Below are 23,287 nucleotides of genomic sequence, written 5' to 3' on the forward strand. Positions count from 1 at the left end.
AGCAATTAAGCGACAAAAACTATTCATTAACAATATTGCCAATAAAGATCAAGTCCATTAAATTTGTGGTCTTGTCGCCAATAAGGTTGAGTCTAACGGAAATATACATCATGTGATAAACATTTAGAGAGATGTTTATATTTATGTGATACAACCTCAAATATGATTACATTTAACGAAGAAAATTCACATGAAAACAAAATAAAATTATGGACTTTCTAATACAATATAAGTGATATGCAATTTTATTTTGTTTTCATATGAATTTCCTTCATGTGATCGTATATGATTTAGTTGGGATTTTAGTTAGTTAGTAAAATGAGATCGTAAGATTCTTTAATATATTTTGTCTAAAGGGAAAATAAAATTCTTGAATATATATATCAAGAGCCTAAAAAAATCACATATTTGAGAGGATGGTGGGTTGTATATATCAACTTGGAGAAAATGATTCTGCTGATATATTGCAAGTAGATGTATTCTGCTAATACATTGCATTATTGTCTTCAAATTTATGTTCAATCTTTCATACTATGGATAAATTCGTTTTACAAAGTATATATATATTTATGTATGGTCCTTGTCTGTACAATTCATGTATACGGATTCTTCCAACTTTATTGGAAATCCTTGACTGCATCTTGCCTTGGTTGGACACTTTTTTTGTTTTCGTTTTAAAACCATAACAATCTTTCAATGTTAATTATCTCGTGGATATTCTTTCTTGATCTTCTTAATTTTTAGATTAAAGATGATATTTAGTATCATGTCTCAACTCTCAACCAAGTTAAGATATGTTCCATCTAAAATGTGGCGATAAACCATAACAGAAAGTGAAACCTATTAGTAGAGTTCGCGTTTTGAGGTATTGTCTATTTTGTGTAAGCTTTTCACAATTTATCATTTATAAAAGACACCCCGTTAAAATGAGAAGTCTAAATATTGTATATAAACTATCGCTAACATCGATTTCCAAGCAATGTGAAGCTTTAATTGTGTTCAAAAACAAGATAGAACATGAACAACTATGATATCGTCCCATACGATATTTTCTAGTCCTTGGATATCATGAAAAAAATAGTTGTCCCAACTTGTTGTCCCAACTTGTATTGTATTCTATGAAGTTTGGATATGTAGTGCGGGTGCATTACGATACGGATATGCATATATGCGGAATTTTTAAATTTAGGATACAATATGGCTAAGATACGTAAACACAATTTTTATACTAAAACTTATATGCATGTAAAATACTTGAAAAAACCATTGATTACTCTTCATTACTATAATCATAAAAGTCACAATTTACAAAATAAAATAACACATACGATAAAATAAAAAATATGTGAAGTTTTCTTATAAATAATATTTTATTTCCATTAATATATTATGATATCAACAAATGCATCAATAAAAGAACTGGTTGATTGAATCTCTCTCTCTCTCTCTCTCTCTCTCTCTCTCTCTCCTCTCTCTCTCTCTCTCTCTCTCTCTCTTCATCCACCAACAACATAATTTTTAATTGATAAATCGAAAAACATTTATAATAATTAATATCTTAATTTGAATCATAAACATCTTTATTGATTTTTCACAACACAATCTCACTTTTTTATCCTTCATTTTTTAAGATATCAGTCAAACAAGGGGAAATACTTGTGTGACATTAATGTCACGGTGACATTAAATCTGGGCCACACATTGGGTGACATTAGATGTGTTGTATGGCCCAAATGCAATGACAATGACAATGTGTGGTTCAGATTTAATGTCACCGTGACATTAATGTCACCAAAGTGCCACCCGTGTATCTATCAAAATCTTACAATTATCCGATAAAATATATACTTTAAATTAAAATAATCATGAGTATCCAACAGAACAGGGGTACATACCGATTGGTAAAATTTGAGAGTGGGTGTTAGAAATAGAATGATGGCTAGCCTTTCTCTTGTTTTGCCCTAGTCTGTCTGTCTTCCATTTCGTCACAGTACACGCAGAGCAGCAAGGAGGTCGTCGTAAGTTAACACTATCTTTCTTTCTTTCTTTCTTTCTTTCTTTATCATTTCAATTTCTCTGTTCTGTTCCTATCCTGCATTTGCAACTAACTCACAATACCTTTGCTCATTTTTGTTTTCTTTTGATTTTGCTGATTTTGTTTCATTTAAGTGTATTGTTCATACATTTGCAAGTAACTCAAACATTCTGTTTGGTTTGGTTTTGTTTTAATTTTGTTTTGTTTTGAATTTGCTGGTTTTGTTTGATTTATGTGTCTTTGTTCATGAATTTGCAAGTAACTTAGAACTTCTACTGATTTTGTTCATGCACTTGACTTTATCATTTTGATTTTGATTTTGTCTAGGAGTGAGTGACCATGGCGGTGGACTGGTCTCAACTCCCACAAGAGCTTCTTAATCTGATATCTAAACGCTTTGATGTTGAACTCGATCTCATTCGCTTTCAATCAATCTGTTCAACTTGGCGCTCTTCCTCTGTCCCAAATCATCATCACATCTTACCCTTCAAGTTTCCACGCCACAAGTACCCATTCCAACCTCATACCATCAACAACAACAATAACGACATCAACTACATATGGCGATTCCATTACCTTCGCAAACAAAGTTTCTTCCTTATCAAACCTCACCAAGAACAAGAACAACAAACCCTACTTCGTCCTTGGTTGATAAATATTAGCCAAAACACAAGTGGCAAAACCCAACTCTTTCCGCCGCTCATTCATTGTGGGCCTATTCCTTTCACTCAAGTGATCGACTTCAACAAATTCTCCGTCCTCCATTTGGGAAGCAGCTATATCATGGACAACTACGACACCACATTCCAATATAATGTCAACTACATTGGTCCTTTTAAGGTCGTTGCTGTCACATGCCATGGAAGAAGACCTCTTATTGTCGGCACGTTGAACTGTGTCCCACAGCCGATATTGTTGAAATGCAGAAATGATGAGAATTGGAAGGTGATCCCGGATGACATGTCGATTGACTTTTACATGGGAGACATCTGCCTTTTCAAAGGACAGCCTTATGCCACCGACAAATTTGGTAAGACAATTATGGTTGGACTGGACGATGACTCGAGTGTCCAATTAGTGGCTGAACCATTGGTTGATGGTGGGGACATGAAATTCTTAGTGGAGAGCGAGGGTGATTTGTTGTTAGCAGATGTTTATGAGTGTATACGAACTGGGTTCCCTGGTCATGATCCTGTAAGGATTGATGTGTTTAAGCTTAATGAGAAGGAGAAGAAGTGGCTGAAGTTGACTAGTTTAGGGGACAGGGTTTTGTTTTTGAACTTTATATGCTCATTTTCTGCATCTGCTTCAGATTTGTGTTTCCAAAGGAAATTGTGTTATCTTTATGGATAATATCTTCACATCAGCTATGCACTATGGACACAATACCTGTGTGTTGCACTTGGATCAAGGTCGACTTTCATCTTTGTCTGATTCTCCTGAATTTTCCGACTTGTTCTGGCCACCTCCCGAGTGGATCATCAAAAGCTGAATTCGTAAGTGAGTATGTTATCTTGCATTGAAAGGTCTCTGATGTTATTGTGATATAGCTTTATCTTGCTTAATTTATGTTTAGTTTGGAATAAATTTTCAGTTAGTACTTATAAAAAAAAGAAAAATGGAAATGCTGTTACATTAACTATGTGTTTATCTAATTTTTCAAAAGCTCTTCATTTACTTTTTTTCCATATGCAACTAGCTTTTACTGAAATCTGGATCTATTTGACGCATTTTGTTTTGACTCTTTTTTGGGGTAACTTATATATGATAAAATGAATATATGCAGGACATCACCATGACAAGTTATTATTATGAAGTTTCTAAACTAAAGGTAACAATTTTGATGGTTTTGGATGTCTTCTTTTGGGTGGATAAGCGTTCTGGTGGATTCTTCAACTCTTCTCTTTAAGAAAGTTGTGATCATTCAAGGTTTTTTTATGTTATGTTATTTAGGTTCTATGTTGACCACTGGCATCATTGTGGTGATGTAAATTTGGAACTTAGTTGACCAGTTACACTTATATATCAAGTGATTTAACTTAAGGTTGACCTTGGTAATGCTATTTCGATGTTGACCACTTGCATTGTTATGGTACTGTAAAGTTGAAACTAATTGATCGGTTGGTTACATTTATATCTCAACTAAGTTTACCTAAGGTTGATCTTGGTTGGTAATTTTATATTTACTTATCTATGTGAAAAATGCTGCTCTGAATAACATATCTATGTCTGGTTCTGTCCTGTTTGTTTCTTGTTTATTTAGATTAGGTTTTGATAGTTCATCCGTTATCTGTAGCTATTTGGAGGTTTTCTTCGTTGTGCATCGATAAGGACTTTCGTATTATGGACCTTAGGTCTTTTTCATTCATTCATTCGTCAGAACTTAGAAGGGATTTACAGGCTATTATTGCATTATACATTGATTTGTTTTGTTCCAAGTGAAATGAAGTTGGTTTATTGTGAATAAGAATCTGCTGTCTGCTTTAACATGCCTGTTGCTAAGACTACAGTGTTGCTAATGATCTTTAACACTCTTTTAATTGTTGTTTCTTATTGTTCAATACTGTGTAGTCATATGGGTAGAGTAGGACTAATAGTACAAGGTTTTTTTATATTGTTATATTGCTTTTATTTTTTGTCCATCTTGCCCCAAGTGAAAGGGTTTGTACCAAAATGTGTTGATTTGGTACACATCCAGGATGGGTCTGTATTGTGTATACTGGGATGACTTCCTAAAATTGTTTACCATACAAAAATAATAATAGAGATATTGCCTTGAGTTAGACGTCTTCTCTAAGTTTCTGTATTTGAAAATAATCTGGTTGTGAGTACATTGGTATTGTTAAAATGGCTTTGCAATTACTGTCAGATCTGTTAGCAGAGCTGACTTATACATAGATTATGTCCACACCAACTTAATCCCGATAAAAACACAAGTACTGAAGTGTAAGGTGAATATAGGCTAAGTTGCTTAATAGTGTCCGAAAGACAATGACTGATTTGAGCTACTTGCCTATCTATATATAGTTTGTTGAGATTTAATAGGCTTCTACTGCATATTGACTGCTAAGCTCATTATTAGGGCTTCTACTGCATATTGACCGCTAAGCTCATTATTATGGCTGGTTCTTTGGCTCTTGAAGGGGTAGCGTTTTCTTTGATATCAAAGGTGGGAGAACTGTGCTTTGAATCCTTAAAGAACACCCTTCTTAGGCATTTTCAGTTCACTATGATGCAGAACCTTACGAGCTTGTTCCAAAATTGAGTCAAGAATGGAGCCAAAATACATAAAGTAGTTCTAAAATACATAAGAGCACCTCGCTGGAATCACTCTGAATGAGTTGAAGGATGAACTAAAGGTTGAACTTTAGTGTTGGATCTATAAAGGGAGGGCTGCAAGGGGGACTCTCTTACAAGGGGTCAACTATCTAACACAAAATTGGTTAGGAGTGTAAGGGATTCGGTTTTTGTTCTGATGTGCAGAAATTAGCACAATAGGGTAATTGTTGTTTGTGGACAATGATGAAACAGAAGGTGAAAAAGAAGATATATGTGAGAAGAATATAATTATTCTGTGGCAGGGGGAGCTGAAAGAATGGAGGTGATGGTACTACTTCCATATTTTATTTCCCAGGGAATAGTCGAAAAGTTGAAACTTTAAAATTAGTGTTAAATTTGAGAAAAATAATCAAGTTGTCTAGAAACATCTTGGATTTGGTTATGTATTAAATCGAATAACCTTGATTACAGCATATCACAATTGTGCTTGAATCCAAGTGCTTGTCTTGGTCTGTTTTCGACATGAATTAATGTCGTTCATTGCTGAACTCTTTCTTCAAATGTGACTGGCATTCGAAAGCAAGGGCTGGAAGTATCTTTATGCAAGCATTGGTGTGTTTGAACAAAGGAATAATTTCAGTGGCAGGTTGGTCAGGAGTTTGTATATAGCAGGAAAAGTAATTTCATTGTGTGGTATGGTTTATGCAGTATAAATATACTATAGAGATGCAATTGTGTTATGGGAGTGGAAGAAGTCAATTGACAGATCCATTTGTTTTTATTGCATTGAATGGAACTGTTTCTAGTGGATGCTTCTTGCATATAGGTGATTAGGGAATGTGTGGTAGATATGTTAGTATATTGAGTGTTTAACTGTTTATGTGGTTTGGTAAGGTAATATAAAATGACAAGAAATAGTTTTAATAAATTTTTAATTTGACCCAATAGTGAGTCTATCATTGTACTATTAGGCATTAGCCCTTCTTTCACGGCAACCTTTTGACTAGTATAACAATAGGAGAAAAGGTCCACCCATATGTTACCGACGTTTCATTATATAAATCAAAGACTTGTAGTATATTTTTAGTTCAAAACAATTGATCCAATTCAATACACATAGTCACAAAAAGAAAAACATGAAGAAACACTCTAGCTATGGTATTGTTTATGCAGTAGTGGTTGTGGCAATAGTGTTTTTGGGGGAGGAGACTTACATGGCAAAGGCATTGACTTGTAGCCCTGTAGAGTTCAGTCCTTGTTTAGGATCAATCACAACTTCTTCTCCACCAACAAGTGCTTGTTGCCAGAAGTTAAGAGAGCAGAGACCATGCCTTTGTGGTTACCTCAAGAATCCAAGCCTCAAGCAGTATATTTACTCTCCTGGTGCTAGAAGGGTTACTAGCTCTTGTGGGGTTCCCTTCCCAACTTGTTAGCCATCAATCATCTTTCTTTTGAATTTTGATTCTCTGCAATGGGTGTAGCAACCACCATAGCATAGATTTAAACTCTCATCCATTTAGTTATATATTTCTTTAGTGGGTAAAATTAAACCACTTGCACTTTGTAGCCTACAAATAAATAACAATGTTTTTCATGTTTCTGTGAATGTTTTCACATATTTTTTATTTTTTTTGGGTCAAGTAGTCTATTGACTAGAATTCATCTTTTTCAAGGTTTTTTATTTTTTTTGGGTCAAGTAGTCTATTGACTAGAATTCATCTTTTTCAAGGTGAATAAGTGGGGTGTCCAGGGTTCGAACCCTGATCTCTGCATACAACAATTTGTCAACTGAGTTATGCTCACGGAGACTTTCCCTGTAGTATTATATGCTATAAAAATGAATGAGATCAATATATGTTAAAAAAGATCGAGTTCAATAAATATGACTGAGTATTTCATTTCTTGATTAATTAACTCCATAATTTAACTTTCCTTCAAAAAAAAAAAAACTCCATAATTTAACTTTGCAAGTTCGTGATTAATACTGAGTCAAGTCAACGGTTGATTGGGTCAACAGTTAATTTAACTTGTACAAAAACAATTGTAACGTGAAATGTAATCTTATTTTCTTTACCCCCCAAAAAAAAAAAAAACTAATTGAGGAGGTAAAAGTAAAAAGGAAATTCATTTATTTATTTTTAAGCAAACAAGATATAGTAATAAACAACTTAAGCTCAGAAGTTGTACCGTGGACGAACCAAAGCTTATAAAACCACTGCAAAACGGGAAATACTTGTGTGACATTAATGTCACGGTGACATTAAATCTGGGTCACACATTGGGTGACATTAGATGTGTTGTGTGGCCCAGATGCAATGGCAATGGCAATGTGTGGTTCAGATTTAATGTCACCGTGACATTAATGTCACCAAAGTGCCACCCCTGCAAAACCATGACAATAAGCAATACAAAAGAGAAATAAACACTGTTGGAACATCATGTTTAAAAACCTATATCAATTTAGAAGTGCTTCCAAAATTTTGGTTTGTAATAGTGTTTTTGGTTGAAAATATACAAGTTGAAAATGTCTCACATTGTTTAGAATGGGGGATGAAAAAAAATTTGTATCCTTCATTATCTTTGGATAAAATTCATCACATACACGAAGTGAATATCGTAATGGATATACACGAATAAAATAAACGGATATTTCGATAACCTGTTACTTAATTGATACGGATGCAGATTTAATGTTATTTGTGCCTGGATATATTTACTCGTAATTAAGCTAAGTAAATTACATAAATATTTTTATTTAAATATAAAAGACACTTTCAACTTCTATAAAAAAAAGTATAATTCGAAAATTGCTTAATAAACCCCTCATGTTTGCTTAAAAAATCTCCCAACTTATCAAAACATATCTTCAATTGGTATAAACGTATAAGAAGATATGTTTCGATCCTTTTTTTCTTCAAAAACTATCTTCTGATCAGTCTTTTTCTGAGGTTGAACAATTTAGGGAGTCTATAGATCAACCTTCTAAGAATTCTTCTCTTCTCCCAACTGATTTTGCTCGTTTCCAACTGAATTTCTCATAATGCCCCTGCGTGAGTTAACTCTTGCAGAGGTTAACACTAGCGTGAGTTAACTCACGCAAAATTAACACTAGCACGAGTTAACTCACGCAGTGGCATTTTCGGAAGTTTGGTTGGGAATGAGCAAAACTCGTTTGGTTGTGTTATTGGGCCTGCTGTTTCTAAATATTGATAGTCCATTTATTTATAAAGTATTTTTCCTATTGATATTTACACATATCTTTGAACAACCTTTAGTTCATCGGTCTATATAGAAAATCATATGGAGTTGTAGTCTAAAGTTGAATAAGGTCATGATAGGTGTGGACATCACAAACCTTACACAAAGGGTATATTTAAAGCATTGATTGTGCGCTCAAAAAGAAAAATTGTGATCACTAGTTTACAAGAGTTATGTACTACTCATTGGAACCGTTAGATTTAGATATAAAAACGGTTATAGGAGTTAGGCTCTGTTTGGTAAAAATAGCGGATAGCTGATAGCTTTTAGCTGATAAGCTAGCTGATGACTGATGACTGATAAGCTAGTTGAAGTGTTTGGTAAAATTAGTGGTTTAACTAGCTGATAAATGTAAAACTACATAAAAGGGTATTATTAATTCAAAATATAAAGTTTATATAACTTGATATTTAAATATTCAGGAATTCTTAATTCAATTTTGTTTTTTAAAAAGTAATTGAAATTTATAAATTTAATATATCTTTTATATTATAAATTAAATTTTATTTACTAAAAAATTTATTTAAGTATAACGAGGTATATATACTTTTTAGTCAATGGAGGTATATATATTTTTTGTCAACAACACAAGGCAAGAGAGATAAATGGAGATATTTTGTCAAAAAAAAAAACAAGAAGATAAATGGAGGTATATATTGTCAGCAACATAAGACAAAAGATAAATGGAGGTATATATATTGTCAGCAACATAAGACAAGTGAGATAAATAATAACGAGGGATGTATTTGTCAAAAAAAAATAAAATAACGAGGGATGTATATTTATTAGGGAAAAAAACGAGGGATGTATATTAGGGAATTGTAGGTTTGAATTAAATTATAATAAAAGGGTAAAAATGGATTTTAGATAAAACAATAGGGGTAAAAGTGGAAGAAAATATGAGAAGCTATAAGCTATAAGCTCAAACGCTACTTGGAATAGCTTCTGAAAAATAGCTTATAAGCTCGTGAAATAAGCTATAAGCTCATGGTCAAAAAGTGTTACCAAACAGAGCTATTTTTGTCAAATCAGCTTATAAGCTAGAAGTTAAGAGCTAAAAGCTCTTTTTTGGTGTTTACCAAACAGACCCTTAGTCCTTTTGAATTTGGGCCATACATTTGTAACAACACTCTCCAGCTGGATAGGATCGAAACACATCATTGGTTATGACATGACGAGTTAGAAAATGCAAAACATAGTGGTACCATAAATATTGCTCTATATATCTCTTTTTGTTACCCAATTTGACATGCACACAATGACATATGTACGTGGTCTTCAATTCAAAGATGAAACCTTCCCTAAGTAACTCAACTCCATCGATCGCCCTAACCCAAATAATGCCTTTATACTATGCAATATTGCATATGCATATGCTACTTTTCACATGATTTCATTTTCCCGTAAACTATATAGTTATAAATGACGCATTGTTTTCAGCAGTAACTAACTTCATTCATAAAACCTCCCCTGAGTACCACCATCCTATATACGCCAATTATTTTCCAAAGAGAGTGTGTACTTAGCAAATTTGATAATGTATGATTAATATGATAACATTGTTCAAGTTTTTATGATATTAATTAATTGCATGCTATAATCGGTATCATATCAATCTAGAGTCTAGACTAGACAAAGTTACAAAATAAGTAATTAGGTTGGTAAAATTCAACTAACTAACTGACTTGAATTGACAAATATTTTTTCCGCACTTAACTTAATAAAACTGATAAATCAATTTGTATCATATTTGTATATATTAGTCTTAAAAAATACCAAGTTAATATATAACAAAATATGCATCATAAGTAGATAATACCTGTCCTGGATGGTGCCATTGAAGAAGTTAACAATTTCTGGGAATATGGAAATATTTCCTGCTGCATTTTGGACTACATGTTCATCATTCCCTATAATTCAACATGTGAACCCAAATAATTACTATCTCGTCTCTTTTCTTTTTACCTCAATTTTTTTTAGTCATATAATTCTTTTCCCTAAAAAAGTTGTAGTTAGGTCTTTAAACCCAAACCGCGCAAGAGTTTAAGATACTCTAAAGGTTCAGGTCATTTGGATCTACTATAAGACAAATCTTTAATTTAACAAAAGAATGTCAAATTTTTCATTGGAAGAATTATAAAATAACTATCTCTAAAAAGAAAACTAAACTTCAATGTTTGGAGTCACCAACTTAAAACGTAATTTAATTCTACGAGAATATCAAATTTTTCACAAAATTAAATTACCGTTTAAATTGATAACTCCAAAAATTAAACTTTGATTTTCTTATTGGAGATAGTCATTTTACTAATTCTCCCAATACCAACATGATATTGTAGGCATATACAATTTGTATTCTTCAGCAAGTGATTCAAAAAAGTTATCTAATCAAAATCTAAAATATAAAAACTTGTCGGATTTCATCATAGCATACGTCATTTAAAATTACTGTTGATCATGTCATGACTAAAGAGATCAAATTGCATTCCTAATTTGGGAATGTTCCACATGCTAGAAGAAGTTAGTATCATCATATTATAGAATATATTAAAACAAAATACAATGATTATCTTCATTTCACCCCTATATATATGCACATTCAAGTTTTAATTAGCTATTAGCCTCTTAAGTCCCTAGCTACTCTGCATCACCAAATTTCTTCACAAAACAATGTCTTCCAATCTTCCTCGTGTTTTGATCGTTTCTAGACGAACCCTTCGTAAGAACAAGTTTGTCGATTTCGTCGGTAAGTTAGTTTAATTCATTCCAGGATGTTCAAAATGTAGAATTATGTGTACAATTTTCGAAAAGTTTAATAATTTCCCTAGCAACATTTATATATGTTGTTAATTATGTTACTAAGTCTTATTTTATTTTTTCAGGTGAATATCATCTTGATCTTATAGTAGCATATGGTGCAGTACCTGTGATTGTACCACGTGTTTCAGGTATACACATGTTGTTAAACAGCTTTGAACCAATTCATGGTGTTCTTCTATGTGAAGGAGAAGACATAGATCCTTCATGGTATGTACAAGATCACACAACATGTACTCTTTCACATGAAGAGTTGGAAGAAATCCGAAAGCTTCATTCGAGTGACACAAACATTGACAAAGAAAAAGACTCAATTGAATTAAGCTTAGCAAAGCTTTGTCTTGAAAGAAACATTCCTTACTTAGGAATTTGTAGAGGTTCACAAGTCCTTAATGTTGCATGTGGAGGTACTCTTTATAGGGACGTATCAAAAGAGCTTTCAAAAAATAGCCATGTCATGCATATAAACTATGATGATTATGATGGTCATAGACATGTTATTAAGGTTGTTAAAAACACACCTTTGTTTGATTGGTTTAAGGATTCATTGGAAAATGAGGGAATGGATGAGATTTTGGTGAATAGCTATCATCATCAAGGGGTTAAGAGATTGGCACAACGTTTTGTTCCAATGGCTTTTGCAAATGATGGTTTAATTGAAGGGTTTTATGACCCTTATGCTTATAATCCAGATGAGGGTAAGTTTATTATGGGTTTGCAATTTCACCCTGAGCGTATGAGAAAACCTAATTCAGATGATTTTGATTACCCTGGATGCCCATATGTCTACAAGGTTTGCAATATTAATTAATTGTTACTTTCAAATTTTAACTTTTAGCTATATATAGTATTATTGGAATTTAGCTTGTCACAATTGATATCCCCCGACATCCGAGCAGTCGGTATGTAGGCGGTCGTTGGATCGAGATTAGACAACTCAAATTTCAATGTTAAAATCTAGACGTTCCAATTTCAATCAGCAATTATTGACGTGTCAACCTAAATGTAGGAGATTGTCGACCGCAGGCAATCCAAATTCTTATTATTGATTTGAAGCATGTCTATGGTTTAATTGCAGCTGCATTATAATTTTTTTTGAGGTCTCAAAGCAACTGCAATTTAGAACCTTGTTTATTATTATTAACATAGTATTATACATTGGACCTTATTGAGATTAAATGTGTAGGAGTTTGTGAAGGCAGTGATTGCTTATCAGAAAAGGCTGAATACTTTAACATCAGTGCCAAACCCTATGAAACTAAACAAGGAAATGAAGAACAAAAGGAGGATTATAATGCGTAGCTTTTCAGTTGCAAAAAATCTATACTCCAACGGCCGTGGGAAATGTTCTTCCAAAGAGTGGGAGCTTGAAGCTGGAGCCGAATTTCTCGAGGTAACAAATCATGTACACAATTGTTACGAGTTTTAATCACAATCACGGAAATAGTAGCATTTTCGATCTTTGCAATTAATCGCGGTTGATATAATCTCAATTATGGTTGTAGAATTATAATAATTGTCGATGTTGCAAATCGGTTATTTAATTTGGACAGTGATTAATTATTTAATTGCTCAACAATTTAGAAAGTATTATGATAGACGGAAATACAAGGATGATTTGGTGGCTAGGGTGAATGAGTTAGAGAGTGAAGTGATAAGGAGGTCAAAGATTGGTAAACAAAAATATTGTGATGGACATGAGGTTTAGAGTTTTACACGACATATTTTGATTTTGCACAATTTTATGATATTTTTTTGATTTTGCACAATCTATATATAGAAATTAATGTGACGTATATATAACTTCATTTGTTTCAATTTACACATGCAGTCAAACACGGCTTTAAGTGTTCAACAAGAGAATCGGTTAAAGCAAATTGGAGCAACTGTTAGGAATGCAGGGTCATATATGAAGCAAAGTGAAAAAATGACAAAAAATGTAATGGGAAAAATGTCGGTGGAGCAATTATCTGACCTACTTTCTTTCTACCACACAATGGGGCAGATTTGTTCTCAAGTATTATTAGAAAGAAAGTTACATGATGTTGTCAATGACTTTAATTAGTTATTTGTTTTTCATATGTAATGGCCTAATGGGACTCACATGAATCTTGGTGGTATTGTAGCTAGGTGCCTAGGTGTGTTTGGATTTCCTTGTATGTGTATATATATGTTTCAATTTTCTTTTTTTTTCTTCCTTTTCTCATGTACTTTCACCCTTCCTAATGAAATTATTTCTTAATCTTCTCATAAGGTGACTTTTCTTTTAGAAAGAAAATTTAAAGGAGATGGTGATCCAATTTAAGGTAGAGGAAACTTGTCAAAAATTATATTTTTATTAATAAAATGAAATAATTTTCAGGGTTTTTCAAAACAAAAAATTTGGGGACATAAACTTGATGCACAAAAGAAAATAAATGAAGGTGGAAAACATTCACTTTTAAACTCATTGATGCTATGAACTAGGAGACAAATTCTTCACTCTTAAACAAATTAACTTTTGTTTCAGAAAATTAGAGGACTTTTTTTTTTTTACATGAAAAGAAAGGATAAGGAGATTTTGAGAGAAAGATCAAGCGCATATTTTGTAAAAAGGGCTTAGGCTTAAAACTAAAGGAGTAAGTTTCTCCAAAATTTAGTTTTTGAAAACCAATATCATGCTTTTTATCTTTGCAGTGAACACCAAGCTGAAGATCAGTTATGTTGTTAGTAATATAAACAGTTACTCTGTGCTTAATGATCCCATGAGTGCTTTGACCATCCTTCAATTGCAAAGCAACAAGAATAGTTAGTAACATAGAAATCGATGTCATAGCTTTGGTGGTTGAAGTCATCATACTTGCACATTAGAGTAATTGATACACTGATGTTGAAACATCCAATATATTTATATGTATTATATATAGGGGTTAAAATAATACTACCTCCGTCCCTAATTATAAGACCCTTTTGAGAATTTTTTTTTGTCCCTTTTTATAAGACCCCTTTGCTATTTCCAACTACATTAATTATTTCTTTACATACATGCCCCTATTTATTATACATCTTTTTCTTCAATCAACAATAAATAACATGTTGAAAACATAAACCAACCTCTCTCTTAAAGGATAAAATTGTAAAAACAATAGTAATTACAAACATATTTAATACAAATATCCACTATCTTAATTCCCGTTATTTTTTCAAAAGGGCCCTATAATTAGGGACGGAGGTAGTATATATAATGACCAAAAAAAATATATAATAAAGGGAAAATTAAATGCTTTCACTTTATGATATATTATTTTATTTCTAATGTTGCGTTGCCTTGTAAATTTAGCGCATACTAAACCTCATACACAAAATATGATTAAATCTAACTAACTGAAATATTTATTCCTCTAGATGTACAACGTTGACGTCAAAGTTATTAATTAATTTTGTAACTGGTTGAAGTTGATCTTGACGTCAAAATCATGAAAAAACATGATGAAAACTTGATCTATGTAAAAATTAGATATTTAGATTAAAAGAAATGATAAAAATATACACATGGTTGATTTCAAATAAAAAAATAACTTAAAACCACATCTCTTCACTGAGTTAAGATGAAAAGATCTTAGAAAGAATACGCAGCTTCTCTATAAAAAAACTAGGGTAGGCTAGTTTAGCTAGCTAATAATTTTATTATCAATATATGATCTAATGAATTGTTGTTATATAATATAACACTTATTATGTGTTTTTAAGTTCATTATATGAAATGACAAAATATCATGCATCTATATGTAAGACTTTCTTACACTATCAATCCATCCAAATCAAATTCTTTGAGTAAGGCATCAACTTATTATAGACATGAGGAATAAGTTAAGTAACTCTAAAATGTGTTATTTTGTTTAATAACTCAGGGTGCGTTCAAGTAATATTTGAAGATTCCTAAGAATAAAATTATAGAAACATATACATGTCTATGTTTGTTACAAGTTTACTAAATTTGATTTTCGAATATAAAATATTTATGGGAATAGAAATTTTTTTTTCAAAGAAAAGGGTGAGAATAAAGTTCTCATGAAGATGGAACTAAATTCACGTGTAACTACCTATTATAATCCGTATTTTTATAGTTCATAAGAATATTAAAACTTCTTTTTTTTTAAATACCTTGTAATAAAATTTTCATCTTTATACTCCAATGAATGTTATTCCTAATAATAAATTTGGTAAACTTGAACCAAACACACCTTTATAAACATTGCTCAACATTATTAAACAGAAAATATTGTGATAGACCTAAAATTTACACCGACATATTTTCTTTTACATAATTATAGAAATTAATGTGACGTATATATAACTTCATTTGTTTCAATTTACAAATGTAGTCAAACACGGCTTTAAGTGTGAAACAAGATAATCGTTTAAAGCAAATTGGAGCAACTGTTAGGAATGCAGTGTCATATCTTGAGAGAATGAAGAAAGAGCAAAAATTGCAAAAAATGTAACGTGGAAAATATCAATCGAGCAATTATTTGACCTACTTTCTTTCTACCACATTATTAGAAAGAAATTTACATGATGTTGTCAATGACTTTAATTAATTGATGTAACTGGATTCACATGAATCTTAGTGGTATGGTAGCTAAGTCTCTTATTTTTCTTTGTACACGTTTCAACTTTTATTTTTCTTTCATTCTCAATTTCTTATGTACTTTCAACCTCCCTCTTAATGAAAGTTATGTCTTAATCACCTTAGGTCGACTTTTGCTATTTTTTTTTTATAAAGAAATTTTAGAGTGAGAAAATGATGATCTAATCAAAAGTAAAGAAAATAGGTCAAAAATTACTTTTTTTAAATAATAAAATGAAATAGTTTTTATGGTTTTTAAATAATATTTGAAGATGTGTACACAATCCCAATCCTTGTCTTCTTCTTAAACAAATTAACTCCTTTGATTTAATGTTGACAAGCAATAAGTGTCGCTGCAATTGAAACATAGCCTTTGAGAAATTTGCTATTGAATCTAGTGAGACCCAAAAAAACCTTTCCGAGCCTTGATAAATGTTTGTGTTGTCCAATCAACTATGGCTTGAATCTTGGTAGAGTCCTGCAAAAAGGTGCCGTCGTGCACAATGTGTCCCAAATACCTCGATTTGTTGCAATTCTAAACCACATTTCTTTTGTTTGAGGTATAACTGACCCAACAAAAGACGTGTGAAAACCTTCTTCATATGCACCATATGATCGGACCAAGATGCATTGCTACAAACAAGAAAAAATTGTCATATGTACTCATGTGTGTCCAATTTAAAGATCGAAAATGTCAAATTGTCGCTATCATTATCAACTGGAACCCTTATAAGCTTCATACTTGGTGGGATGTGAACCGACATGCTTGGTGGGTTGTGGTCTGACATATGTTTTATTCCTATGTTATCCATAGGGCCATTACCGAGATATATATAGCTCATAGACTGGGTAAATACAAAGTCATACGAGGATGCACACATTAGCTTACTCGGTCAAAGAGATAAGAGAACGAGTGGAAGCGGACGTAGTCATGGCTGAAGTCATTCGAGAAAGATGACCACCGCGAGATATCAACATTCGTGATATCATAATTTAGCAACCGATTTAGCGTCTGATTTCAAATTTTCAAAAGAAATGTGGCATGGTATCTTATCCTTTAATTACTTTGAAAGAACGAATCTGTCAAAGAAATTACGGTCTTTTGTTACATAACCATCAAAGAACGAATTAAAGGATAAAAAAGACATAACCACCAAAGAATGTCACATTTTAGCTCGAGCTTCTGCCAATCTTTTTTATAACTGACACTTAATTATGCCTGAAAAGCATGAGTAATTTCGAAAAATATCACCAACTCTTGTTTGCCCAAGAGTATCCTTCACAACCCATCAATGCTGACCTTGAGACAATCACAAGGTCAAGGAGGACAACATATTTTAAAGTTGAAAAAACTACTTTTTATTTCTACAAATATGTATTCGACAATATTTTCTATACTATATCGAGCATCTTTCAATAATAGGGTTAGTGTGCTAACTTTTTTTGTCAACCCTCCGATTCCTATAGATAACCGGAGTTTGACTGAGAGGTAAGTAAACTATAGTCAAGAATCTTCTCCATCAGGTCAAGAATTAAACTTGGGTTCTTTCAAACGATTCCTCTAAGGAGAAGTTCATTAACCACTTGAACCCGATTAATGTAATAACCTAATCATACATGTTGATGATTTTATTAAAAATAGTAAATAAATATTTTTTTAAATAAAATATTACGTATTTTGTCTTTTTTTTCTAGGTCAAATTTATGTTTACTTATTTTATTTATACCGTTTGCGCTAATTATATCAAGAGGATTATTATCATTATCTCTGTCTATATATAGTGAATGCTTGTGTGTACTTGTGATAGTTATCGAATGTTTAAGAATAAATCTCAAGTTTAAAGATGATTATGATCTTTTTCAAGCAATTTGAACTTTCTGCTTCTGATCTTTTTTGGATCTAATAATTCTGATGCAGAGTTGTTCTTGTATGAGAGAGTTGTGTTAAGAAAGTTATTTTCTCATTTTAATGATCGTTTGTCTTTATAGTTCTTTGTCTTAGTGAGCAAGCAAGAAACTCGCAGTTGAAAAACCAAGTTGTTTTTTTGTCTTTAGTGTTTTACCTTGATGACCATATTACTCTTGAAACTAGTCGTTATTCCATATGCTTTGCTTCGTAGCTTTTGATCATTGATTTTGATCTTGGTGTACCTTTGACATGTATCTTTCATCATTCATTTTGGTATAATATGAATTTCTCATTCTTAAGTTATTCTGATCATGCTTCTAATCTTCAAGATTTCAATCTTTTGTACTTTTTAACTTGCACTTCTGATCTACCTGATGGGAAATTTCAAGTACTCTTGATTTCAATTTTGATCATCAAAAACTTTGATCCTAACTTCTGAGATGAGAATAATTTTGAACATTAATTTTGAACGTCCTTGTACTAGTCATTCGGAAGTGCTTATGATCTACAATAATATAATGATCTTCTTGATTTACAATCTGAAGTGCTCCTGATGCCTAATCTGAAGTTCTGTTTTATTGATGAATTTTGTTCACGAAATTGACATGGATCTGCTTCTAATCTCAAATTTATTTGGTCAATCTTGTTCTTCAATTTGATGTGCTTATGAGATGCTTCCTATTGTAAAGAGCACTCAAAGAAACTTGTTAGAAAACAACACATATCAATATGATCACTATGTTCAACTTAAGAAGAATTTTGTGATTTTCCTCAATACCACCACCATTAATTATTTTATATATATTTTTTCAAAATTCTTTGTGTCTTTATCTCTGATGGTCAATCTAGCAAGTGTACTAAATTGCCATTACACAGTAACGTTTATAAGTTCGCCACCACATTGATTATGAATTTTCTATTTAACAATAGCAACTATAGTTAGGAATGTGTAAATTGAGGAGTTGCAGTTAGCAAAAGTTGGTTCACAATTAACGACAATAAAACTGGTTTCGCTACTCTGTAACCATGTCCCGAGTCTACAATTGCATACTTAATTTTCCGATATTCTAACAAAATAGTTAAGCCCAATGTCTTAATACTTAACCCGATTCTTTGATCACAAACCAAAAATGAATTATACTTTTTTAAGATATAAACGAAAAGAAACTCTTAAAAAGAAAGGAAAATCAAAGTCACTATAGTAATGGTAGAGGGGGAATATAGCATAACGTAAAATATAATATTTCATTATTTTTATTCTTCAACTGACATAAATATAATGAAAATCAATTTCATTATTTTTATGCATTAAGAGCATTATTCTCTTCACCAACTTCAGGATTCCAAGGAAAGCATTCCTCGGAGTCCGTCTTTTCCTTACATGGTCCTGATTTATTTATTTTCCAATGACATTCGTGTTTGCAATCATCCTTATCTCGGTGTTGAATATAAATGTCAAAGTGATGAAATACTGTACCCCATATAAATCGACAATGGTATAAGGTTGTTTCTGCAAAGTTAGGCTTTAAACTGAATTGGTAAATTTCTCCAAACTTTAATGATCTAAACCCAATTTTATTGTGACTGTCTTCACAGTTAACACCAAGTTGAAAATCACTTATGTTGTTGTCAATGAAAACGGTTACTGTTGGCTTGTTGAAAAAATTATCAACGCTTTCACCATCCTTAACCTGCAAAGCAAATAGAATAGCTAATAACATAGAAAATGATAGCACAATTTTGGTGGTTGAAATCATCATAGTTGCACAATAGATTTTTTTTTTTTTGGTTACAAGAGTAAGTGATATACTGATATTGAAATATATTATCTATGTATATATTCATGCACCTATTGTAACAAAAAAAAAAATTCATGCACCTATTGAAAGAGATATTTTTTCCACGGTGAAATGTTGACCAAATTTATTACTATTATTTAAGGTAATATTTTTTTATAAAAAAATTGAATGCTTTTAATTAAAATCATTTTTTTAGTAAATTAAAATCAAATTATTTTTTGAGAAAATTTCAATCATATTAGGTAGTTAGTCTTTTTTTTGACAAATCATATTAGGTAGTTATTTATTATTAAAAAAAAGAAGATAGTTAGTTATTATTATGTTTATTTGATTCCGATTTTTAGCTCTCTTGCAAATCTTGGCCTATCCATTGCTTCTCATGTTTGGTTCAATCAAGCACCTTCCATTATTAGGGCAGACTTAGTTACTAATCAGCTAGGTTTACCTAATTTTAGGGTTTCTTAATCTTTTTGAGGGTTTTGGTTCTTGTCCCCCCTCTTTACCTTTTTGTACTTCTGGCTTTCTCTTTCAATATATTTTGGGATTGTAGCTGATGCTACAATTTCCTTTGCCTTAAAAAAAATGTTTATTTGTTTTGTTAGGGGTATTACTTTTATTTGTTGTTAGTGTAATATTTGTTCTCGTGAGCTTAGCTCAGTTGGTAGGACAATGCATAATATATGGAAGGTTTTGGATTCGAACCCCGGACACCACAAAAAAATGTAATATTTTTTGGTTAATATTTTTTAGTATAAATAACTTTATTGGTCAATCATGACTTTGTAGGGTTTAATTTATCGCAGTTTTTGTAAATTTTAATTTTCTAATTATTTTTTCAAAAATTATGTTTTATATTGTTACTACATCTGTTTATTTAGATTTTTAACCAAGTCTGTCCCCTTCAACAAGTCACACCCATTTCTCATGCTCTATTTCCCCCTTCCACAAGTCACTCCCTCTTCTCAACTAAAACCCTCTCTCTCTCTCTCTCTCTCTCTCTCTCTCTCTCTCTCTCTCTCTCTCTCTCTCTATCCATTCGAAAATGGGAAGAATATCGTTTTGGATGCGTCTCGTCGCCTACCCAACCACCTTATAGTACACACTCTACACCGTCGAGAGCGGCCACCGCGCCATCGTCTTTGACAGATTCGGCGGCATTCTTGATGAACGAATATACGAAGGAACTCTTGCCCGCATCCCATGGATTGAAAAGCCTTACATCTTCGACATCCGCTCTCGTCCTCACACATTCTCTACCATCTCCTCTGATACCAAAGATCTTCAAATGGTGAATTTCACTCTACGTGTTCTCTCTCGTCCTGATACTCGATGTCTTCCTACTATTGTTCGAAATCTTGGTCTTGAGTATGCTGAGAAGGTTCTTCCTTCTCTTGTTAATGAAGTTCTTAAGGATGTTGTTGCTCAGTTTAATGCGGAGCAGCTTCTTACACATCGTCATCAAGTTTCTTCTGCTCTTGTTAGGGATACTCTTGTTCGACGTGCTAAGGATTTCAACCTTCTTCTTGATGATGTTGCCATTACTGATTTCTCTTATGATGCTGAATTCTCTAGGGCTGTTGAGTTGAAGCATGTGGCACAACAGGAGGCTGAAAGATCTAAATTTGTTTTGATGAAAGGCAGAACTAGAGCGTCGTGCTGCCATCATCCGTGCTGAGGGAGAAACTGATGCTACTAAGCCTGGTGGTAGGGTTCCTGCTTGTTGGAACAATAGTCAAAATTGGTTAAAAATATTTTCTGTCACCGAAGAGATTACTAGGCTGAGTCGCGGACTAGGTCGCTCGCTTTAAGACGTTTCGTGGCACTGCCCAAAATTGTGCAAGCAGACTATCAACCACGACGTCCCAAGGATAAAACAGCTCAGCTACAACTGTATCAGAGTCCTATTGCACTATAGGATCTGTTCTTGAAATACACCTTCAAATATGGTGCTAAGACCACTCTAATATGATGTTTCCACCACTCTAACCTCTAACTTCTCCAAGGGCATATAACATAAAAAGGGATTATATTCTTAAGATCATTCTTATTTTCCGAAGGGACACTTTATCTCGAAAGGGACTTTGATCTTAAGAATACTCTTATTTCCGAAGGGACAAAATTTACCGAAGGGACTATGTTCTTAAGACCATTCTTAATTCCGATGGGACATTATAAACCGAAGGGACTATAACCTTAAGAACACTCTTTAAATTCGAAGGGAAAGAAAAAGAGGGAGAGGAAAAGAATAGCTCGTCAACACAAGCTAAAGGAGGGAGAAGAGAGAAAAGTTCTTTGACAACTCAAGAGAACTTTTGGGGTGAGTAGAAGTGAGGGAGAGGAGCTCTATTTATAGGTGAAGAGCCAAAGATGAGTTACAAATCCAATGATTAGGATTAGTTGACATCTACAAATCAATGACATGATTTCTCCTCATAAATGAGCACTCAATGGAATAGTTGACATGAGAATTTTTTAATTCACAAATTAACACTCATAGTGTTCCAATACTGCTACTTCTTTATTTTCCTATCCCACTTTGGCTAAGTCTCCTAGTGTATTTGACCTTCCTGGTGTAAAGAACTTGCTCATGACTCTTAATTCTTTGGATTAGGGTTTAGGGTTTAAATTTAGGGATGAGGGTAATCACCTTATATTTTGCTTCTTGAATTTTGGTTATATGCTACGATATACTCATGGCTCTTAATGCTTTGGATTAGTGTTTAGGGTTTAGGGATGAGGATATAATCACGTTGTTTTGCTTCTTGGATTTTGGTTATATGCTACGATATACTCATGACTCTAATTAATGCTTTGGATTAGTGTTTAGGGTTTAGGGATGAGGATATAATCACGTTGTTTTGCTTCTTGAATTTTGGTTATATGCTAAGATATAGATAAGCATTTTTTTTTTCCCATTTTAATTTATCTTACTGCTGCACTAACTTGTGCATTGGAGGTAGCTGTTGAGAAAATACACGTCCCTCTCCAAAATCTTCATTCAACTGTACTAAATTGTTTTGGTTATATGTTAAGAGATAAGCATTTTTGTGTTTTCCATTTCCCTGTTAAGTTTTTGCTAAGAGAGAAAATGATTTTTTGTTTAATTTTAAAAAAATAACAAATTGTAACATGGGTTCCACAAACATATTGCTAATGTTGTGTCATTAAAATTGAAAGTCAAATCGATGGGGGACTAACTAACTCTCGCAAATTGTGACATGGTCACAGCCTCATTCAAGTGTTTGGTGAGAATATAATGGCTTTAATAATAATAACTATAACAAATCTGTGTACCTTGCAATTTACAACTTTGGTGACTCAAATTCAGATAATAAAGCTGATAACTGACGTCTCGTGTGGTCTATAGTGGATCGATGTTAGAAAGTAGCTCAAAATTTAGACGACAACTGACATCACCACCTCTAATTAAGTAGAAGTTCATTGTCCTTCACGCTCTTATGATTGAGACAATGACCTAACCGATGTTGACTCGACATAAATAAGAGAAAACTAGCTAAAGTTGAGTTTTGAGACACTAATATATTTTTATTTTATTTTACTAAAAATGACATTGATCGGGT

The 23,287-nt window shown here is 32.6% G+C and overlaps 2 protein-coding genes and 2 pseudogenes across 3 annotated transcripts; all 4 read left to right on the forward strand.

The window, feature by feature from the left end:
* The first annotated feature begins 1,875 nt into the window (after positions 1-1,875).
* LOC146911804 (F-box protein SKIP23-like) lies at positions 1,876-3,931 on the forward strand (annotated as a pseudogene). The gene is made up of 3 exons (XR_015014629.1): positions 1,876-2,015; positions 2,363-3,535; positions 3,822-3,931. The product of XR_015014629.1 is annotated as an F-box protein SKIP23-like (transcript).
* Positions 3,932-6,360: 2,429 nt separating this feature from the next.
* On the forward strand, positions 6,361-6,920 carry LOC146911805 (non-specific lipid-transfer protein 2-like). Its single transcript, XM_085717886.1, has one exon. It carries the CDS (start codon positions 6,451-6,453, stop codon positions 6,745-6,747), a length of 297 nt encoding a protein of 98 aa, XP_085574012.1. The 5' UTR covers positions 6,361-6,450; the 3' UTR covers positions 6,748-6,920.
* Positions 6,921-10,932: 4,012 nt separating this feature from the next.
* LOC146911806 (putative glutamine amidotransferase GAT1_2.1) lies at positions 10,933-13,642 on the forward strand. Its single transcript, XM_085717889.1, has 4 exons — positions 10,933-11,318; positions 11,455-12,182; positions 12,576-12,782; positions 13,221-13,642. The coding sequence occupies exons 1-4, from the start codon at positions 11,243-11,245 to the stop codon at positions 13,452-13,454; spliced, it is 1,245 nt and encodes a 414-aa protein (XP_085574015.1). The 5' UTR covers positions 10,933-11,242; the 3' UTR covers positions 13,455-13,642.
* Positions 13,643-18,187: 4,545 nt separating this feature from the next.
* LOC146911807 (prohibitin-3, mitochondrial pseudogene) lies at positions 18,188-21,514 on the forward strand (annotated as a pseudogene).
* The last annotated feature ends 1,773 nt before the right edge of the window (positions 21,515-23,287 follow it).

The sequence above is a fragment of the Medicago sativa genome, chromosome 6 (genome assembly GCF_051527215.1).
Source record: "Medicago sativa cultivar Bolivia chromosome 6, Bolivia_mono, whole genome shotgun sequence".
Lineage (NCBI taxonomy): Eukaryota > Viridiplantae > Streptophyta > Magnoliopsida > Fabales > Fabaceae > Medicago > Medicago sativa.

Bases quoted from the DNA above. Each gene is read 5' to 3' on its own strand.
- LOC146911805 (XM_085717886.1), top strand. From the start codon at position 6,451: ATGAAGAAACACTCTAGCTATGGTATTGTTTATGCAGTAGTGGTTGTG.
- LOC146911806 (XM_085717889.1), top strand. From the start codon at position 11,243: ATGTCTTCCAATCTTCCTCGTGTTTTGATCGTTTCTAGACGAACCCTT. The intron at 12,183-12,575 runs GTTTGCAATATT...TTAAATGTGTAG, and splicing joins GATGCCCATATGTCTACAAG to GAGTTTGTGAAGGCAGTGAT. The intron at 12,783-13,220 runs GTAACAAATCAT...TTACACATGCAG, and splicing joins CTGGAGCCGAATTTCTCGAG to TCAAACACGGCTTTAAGTGT.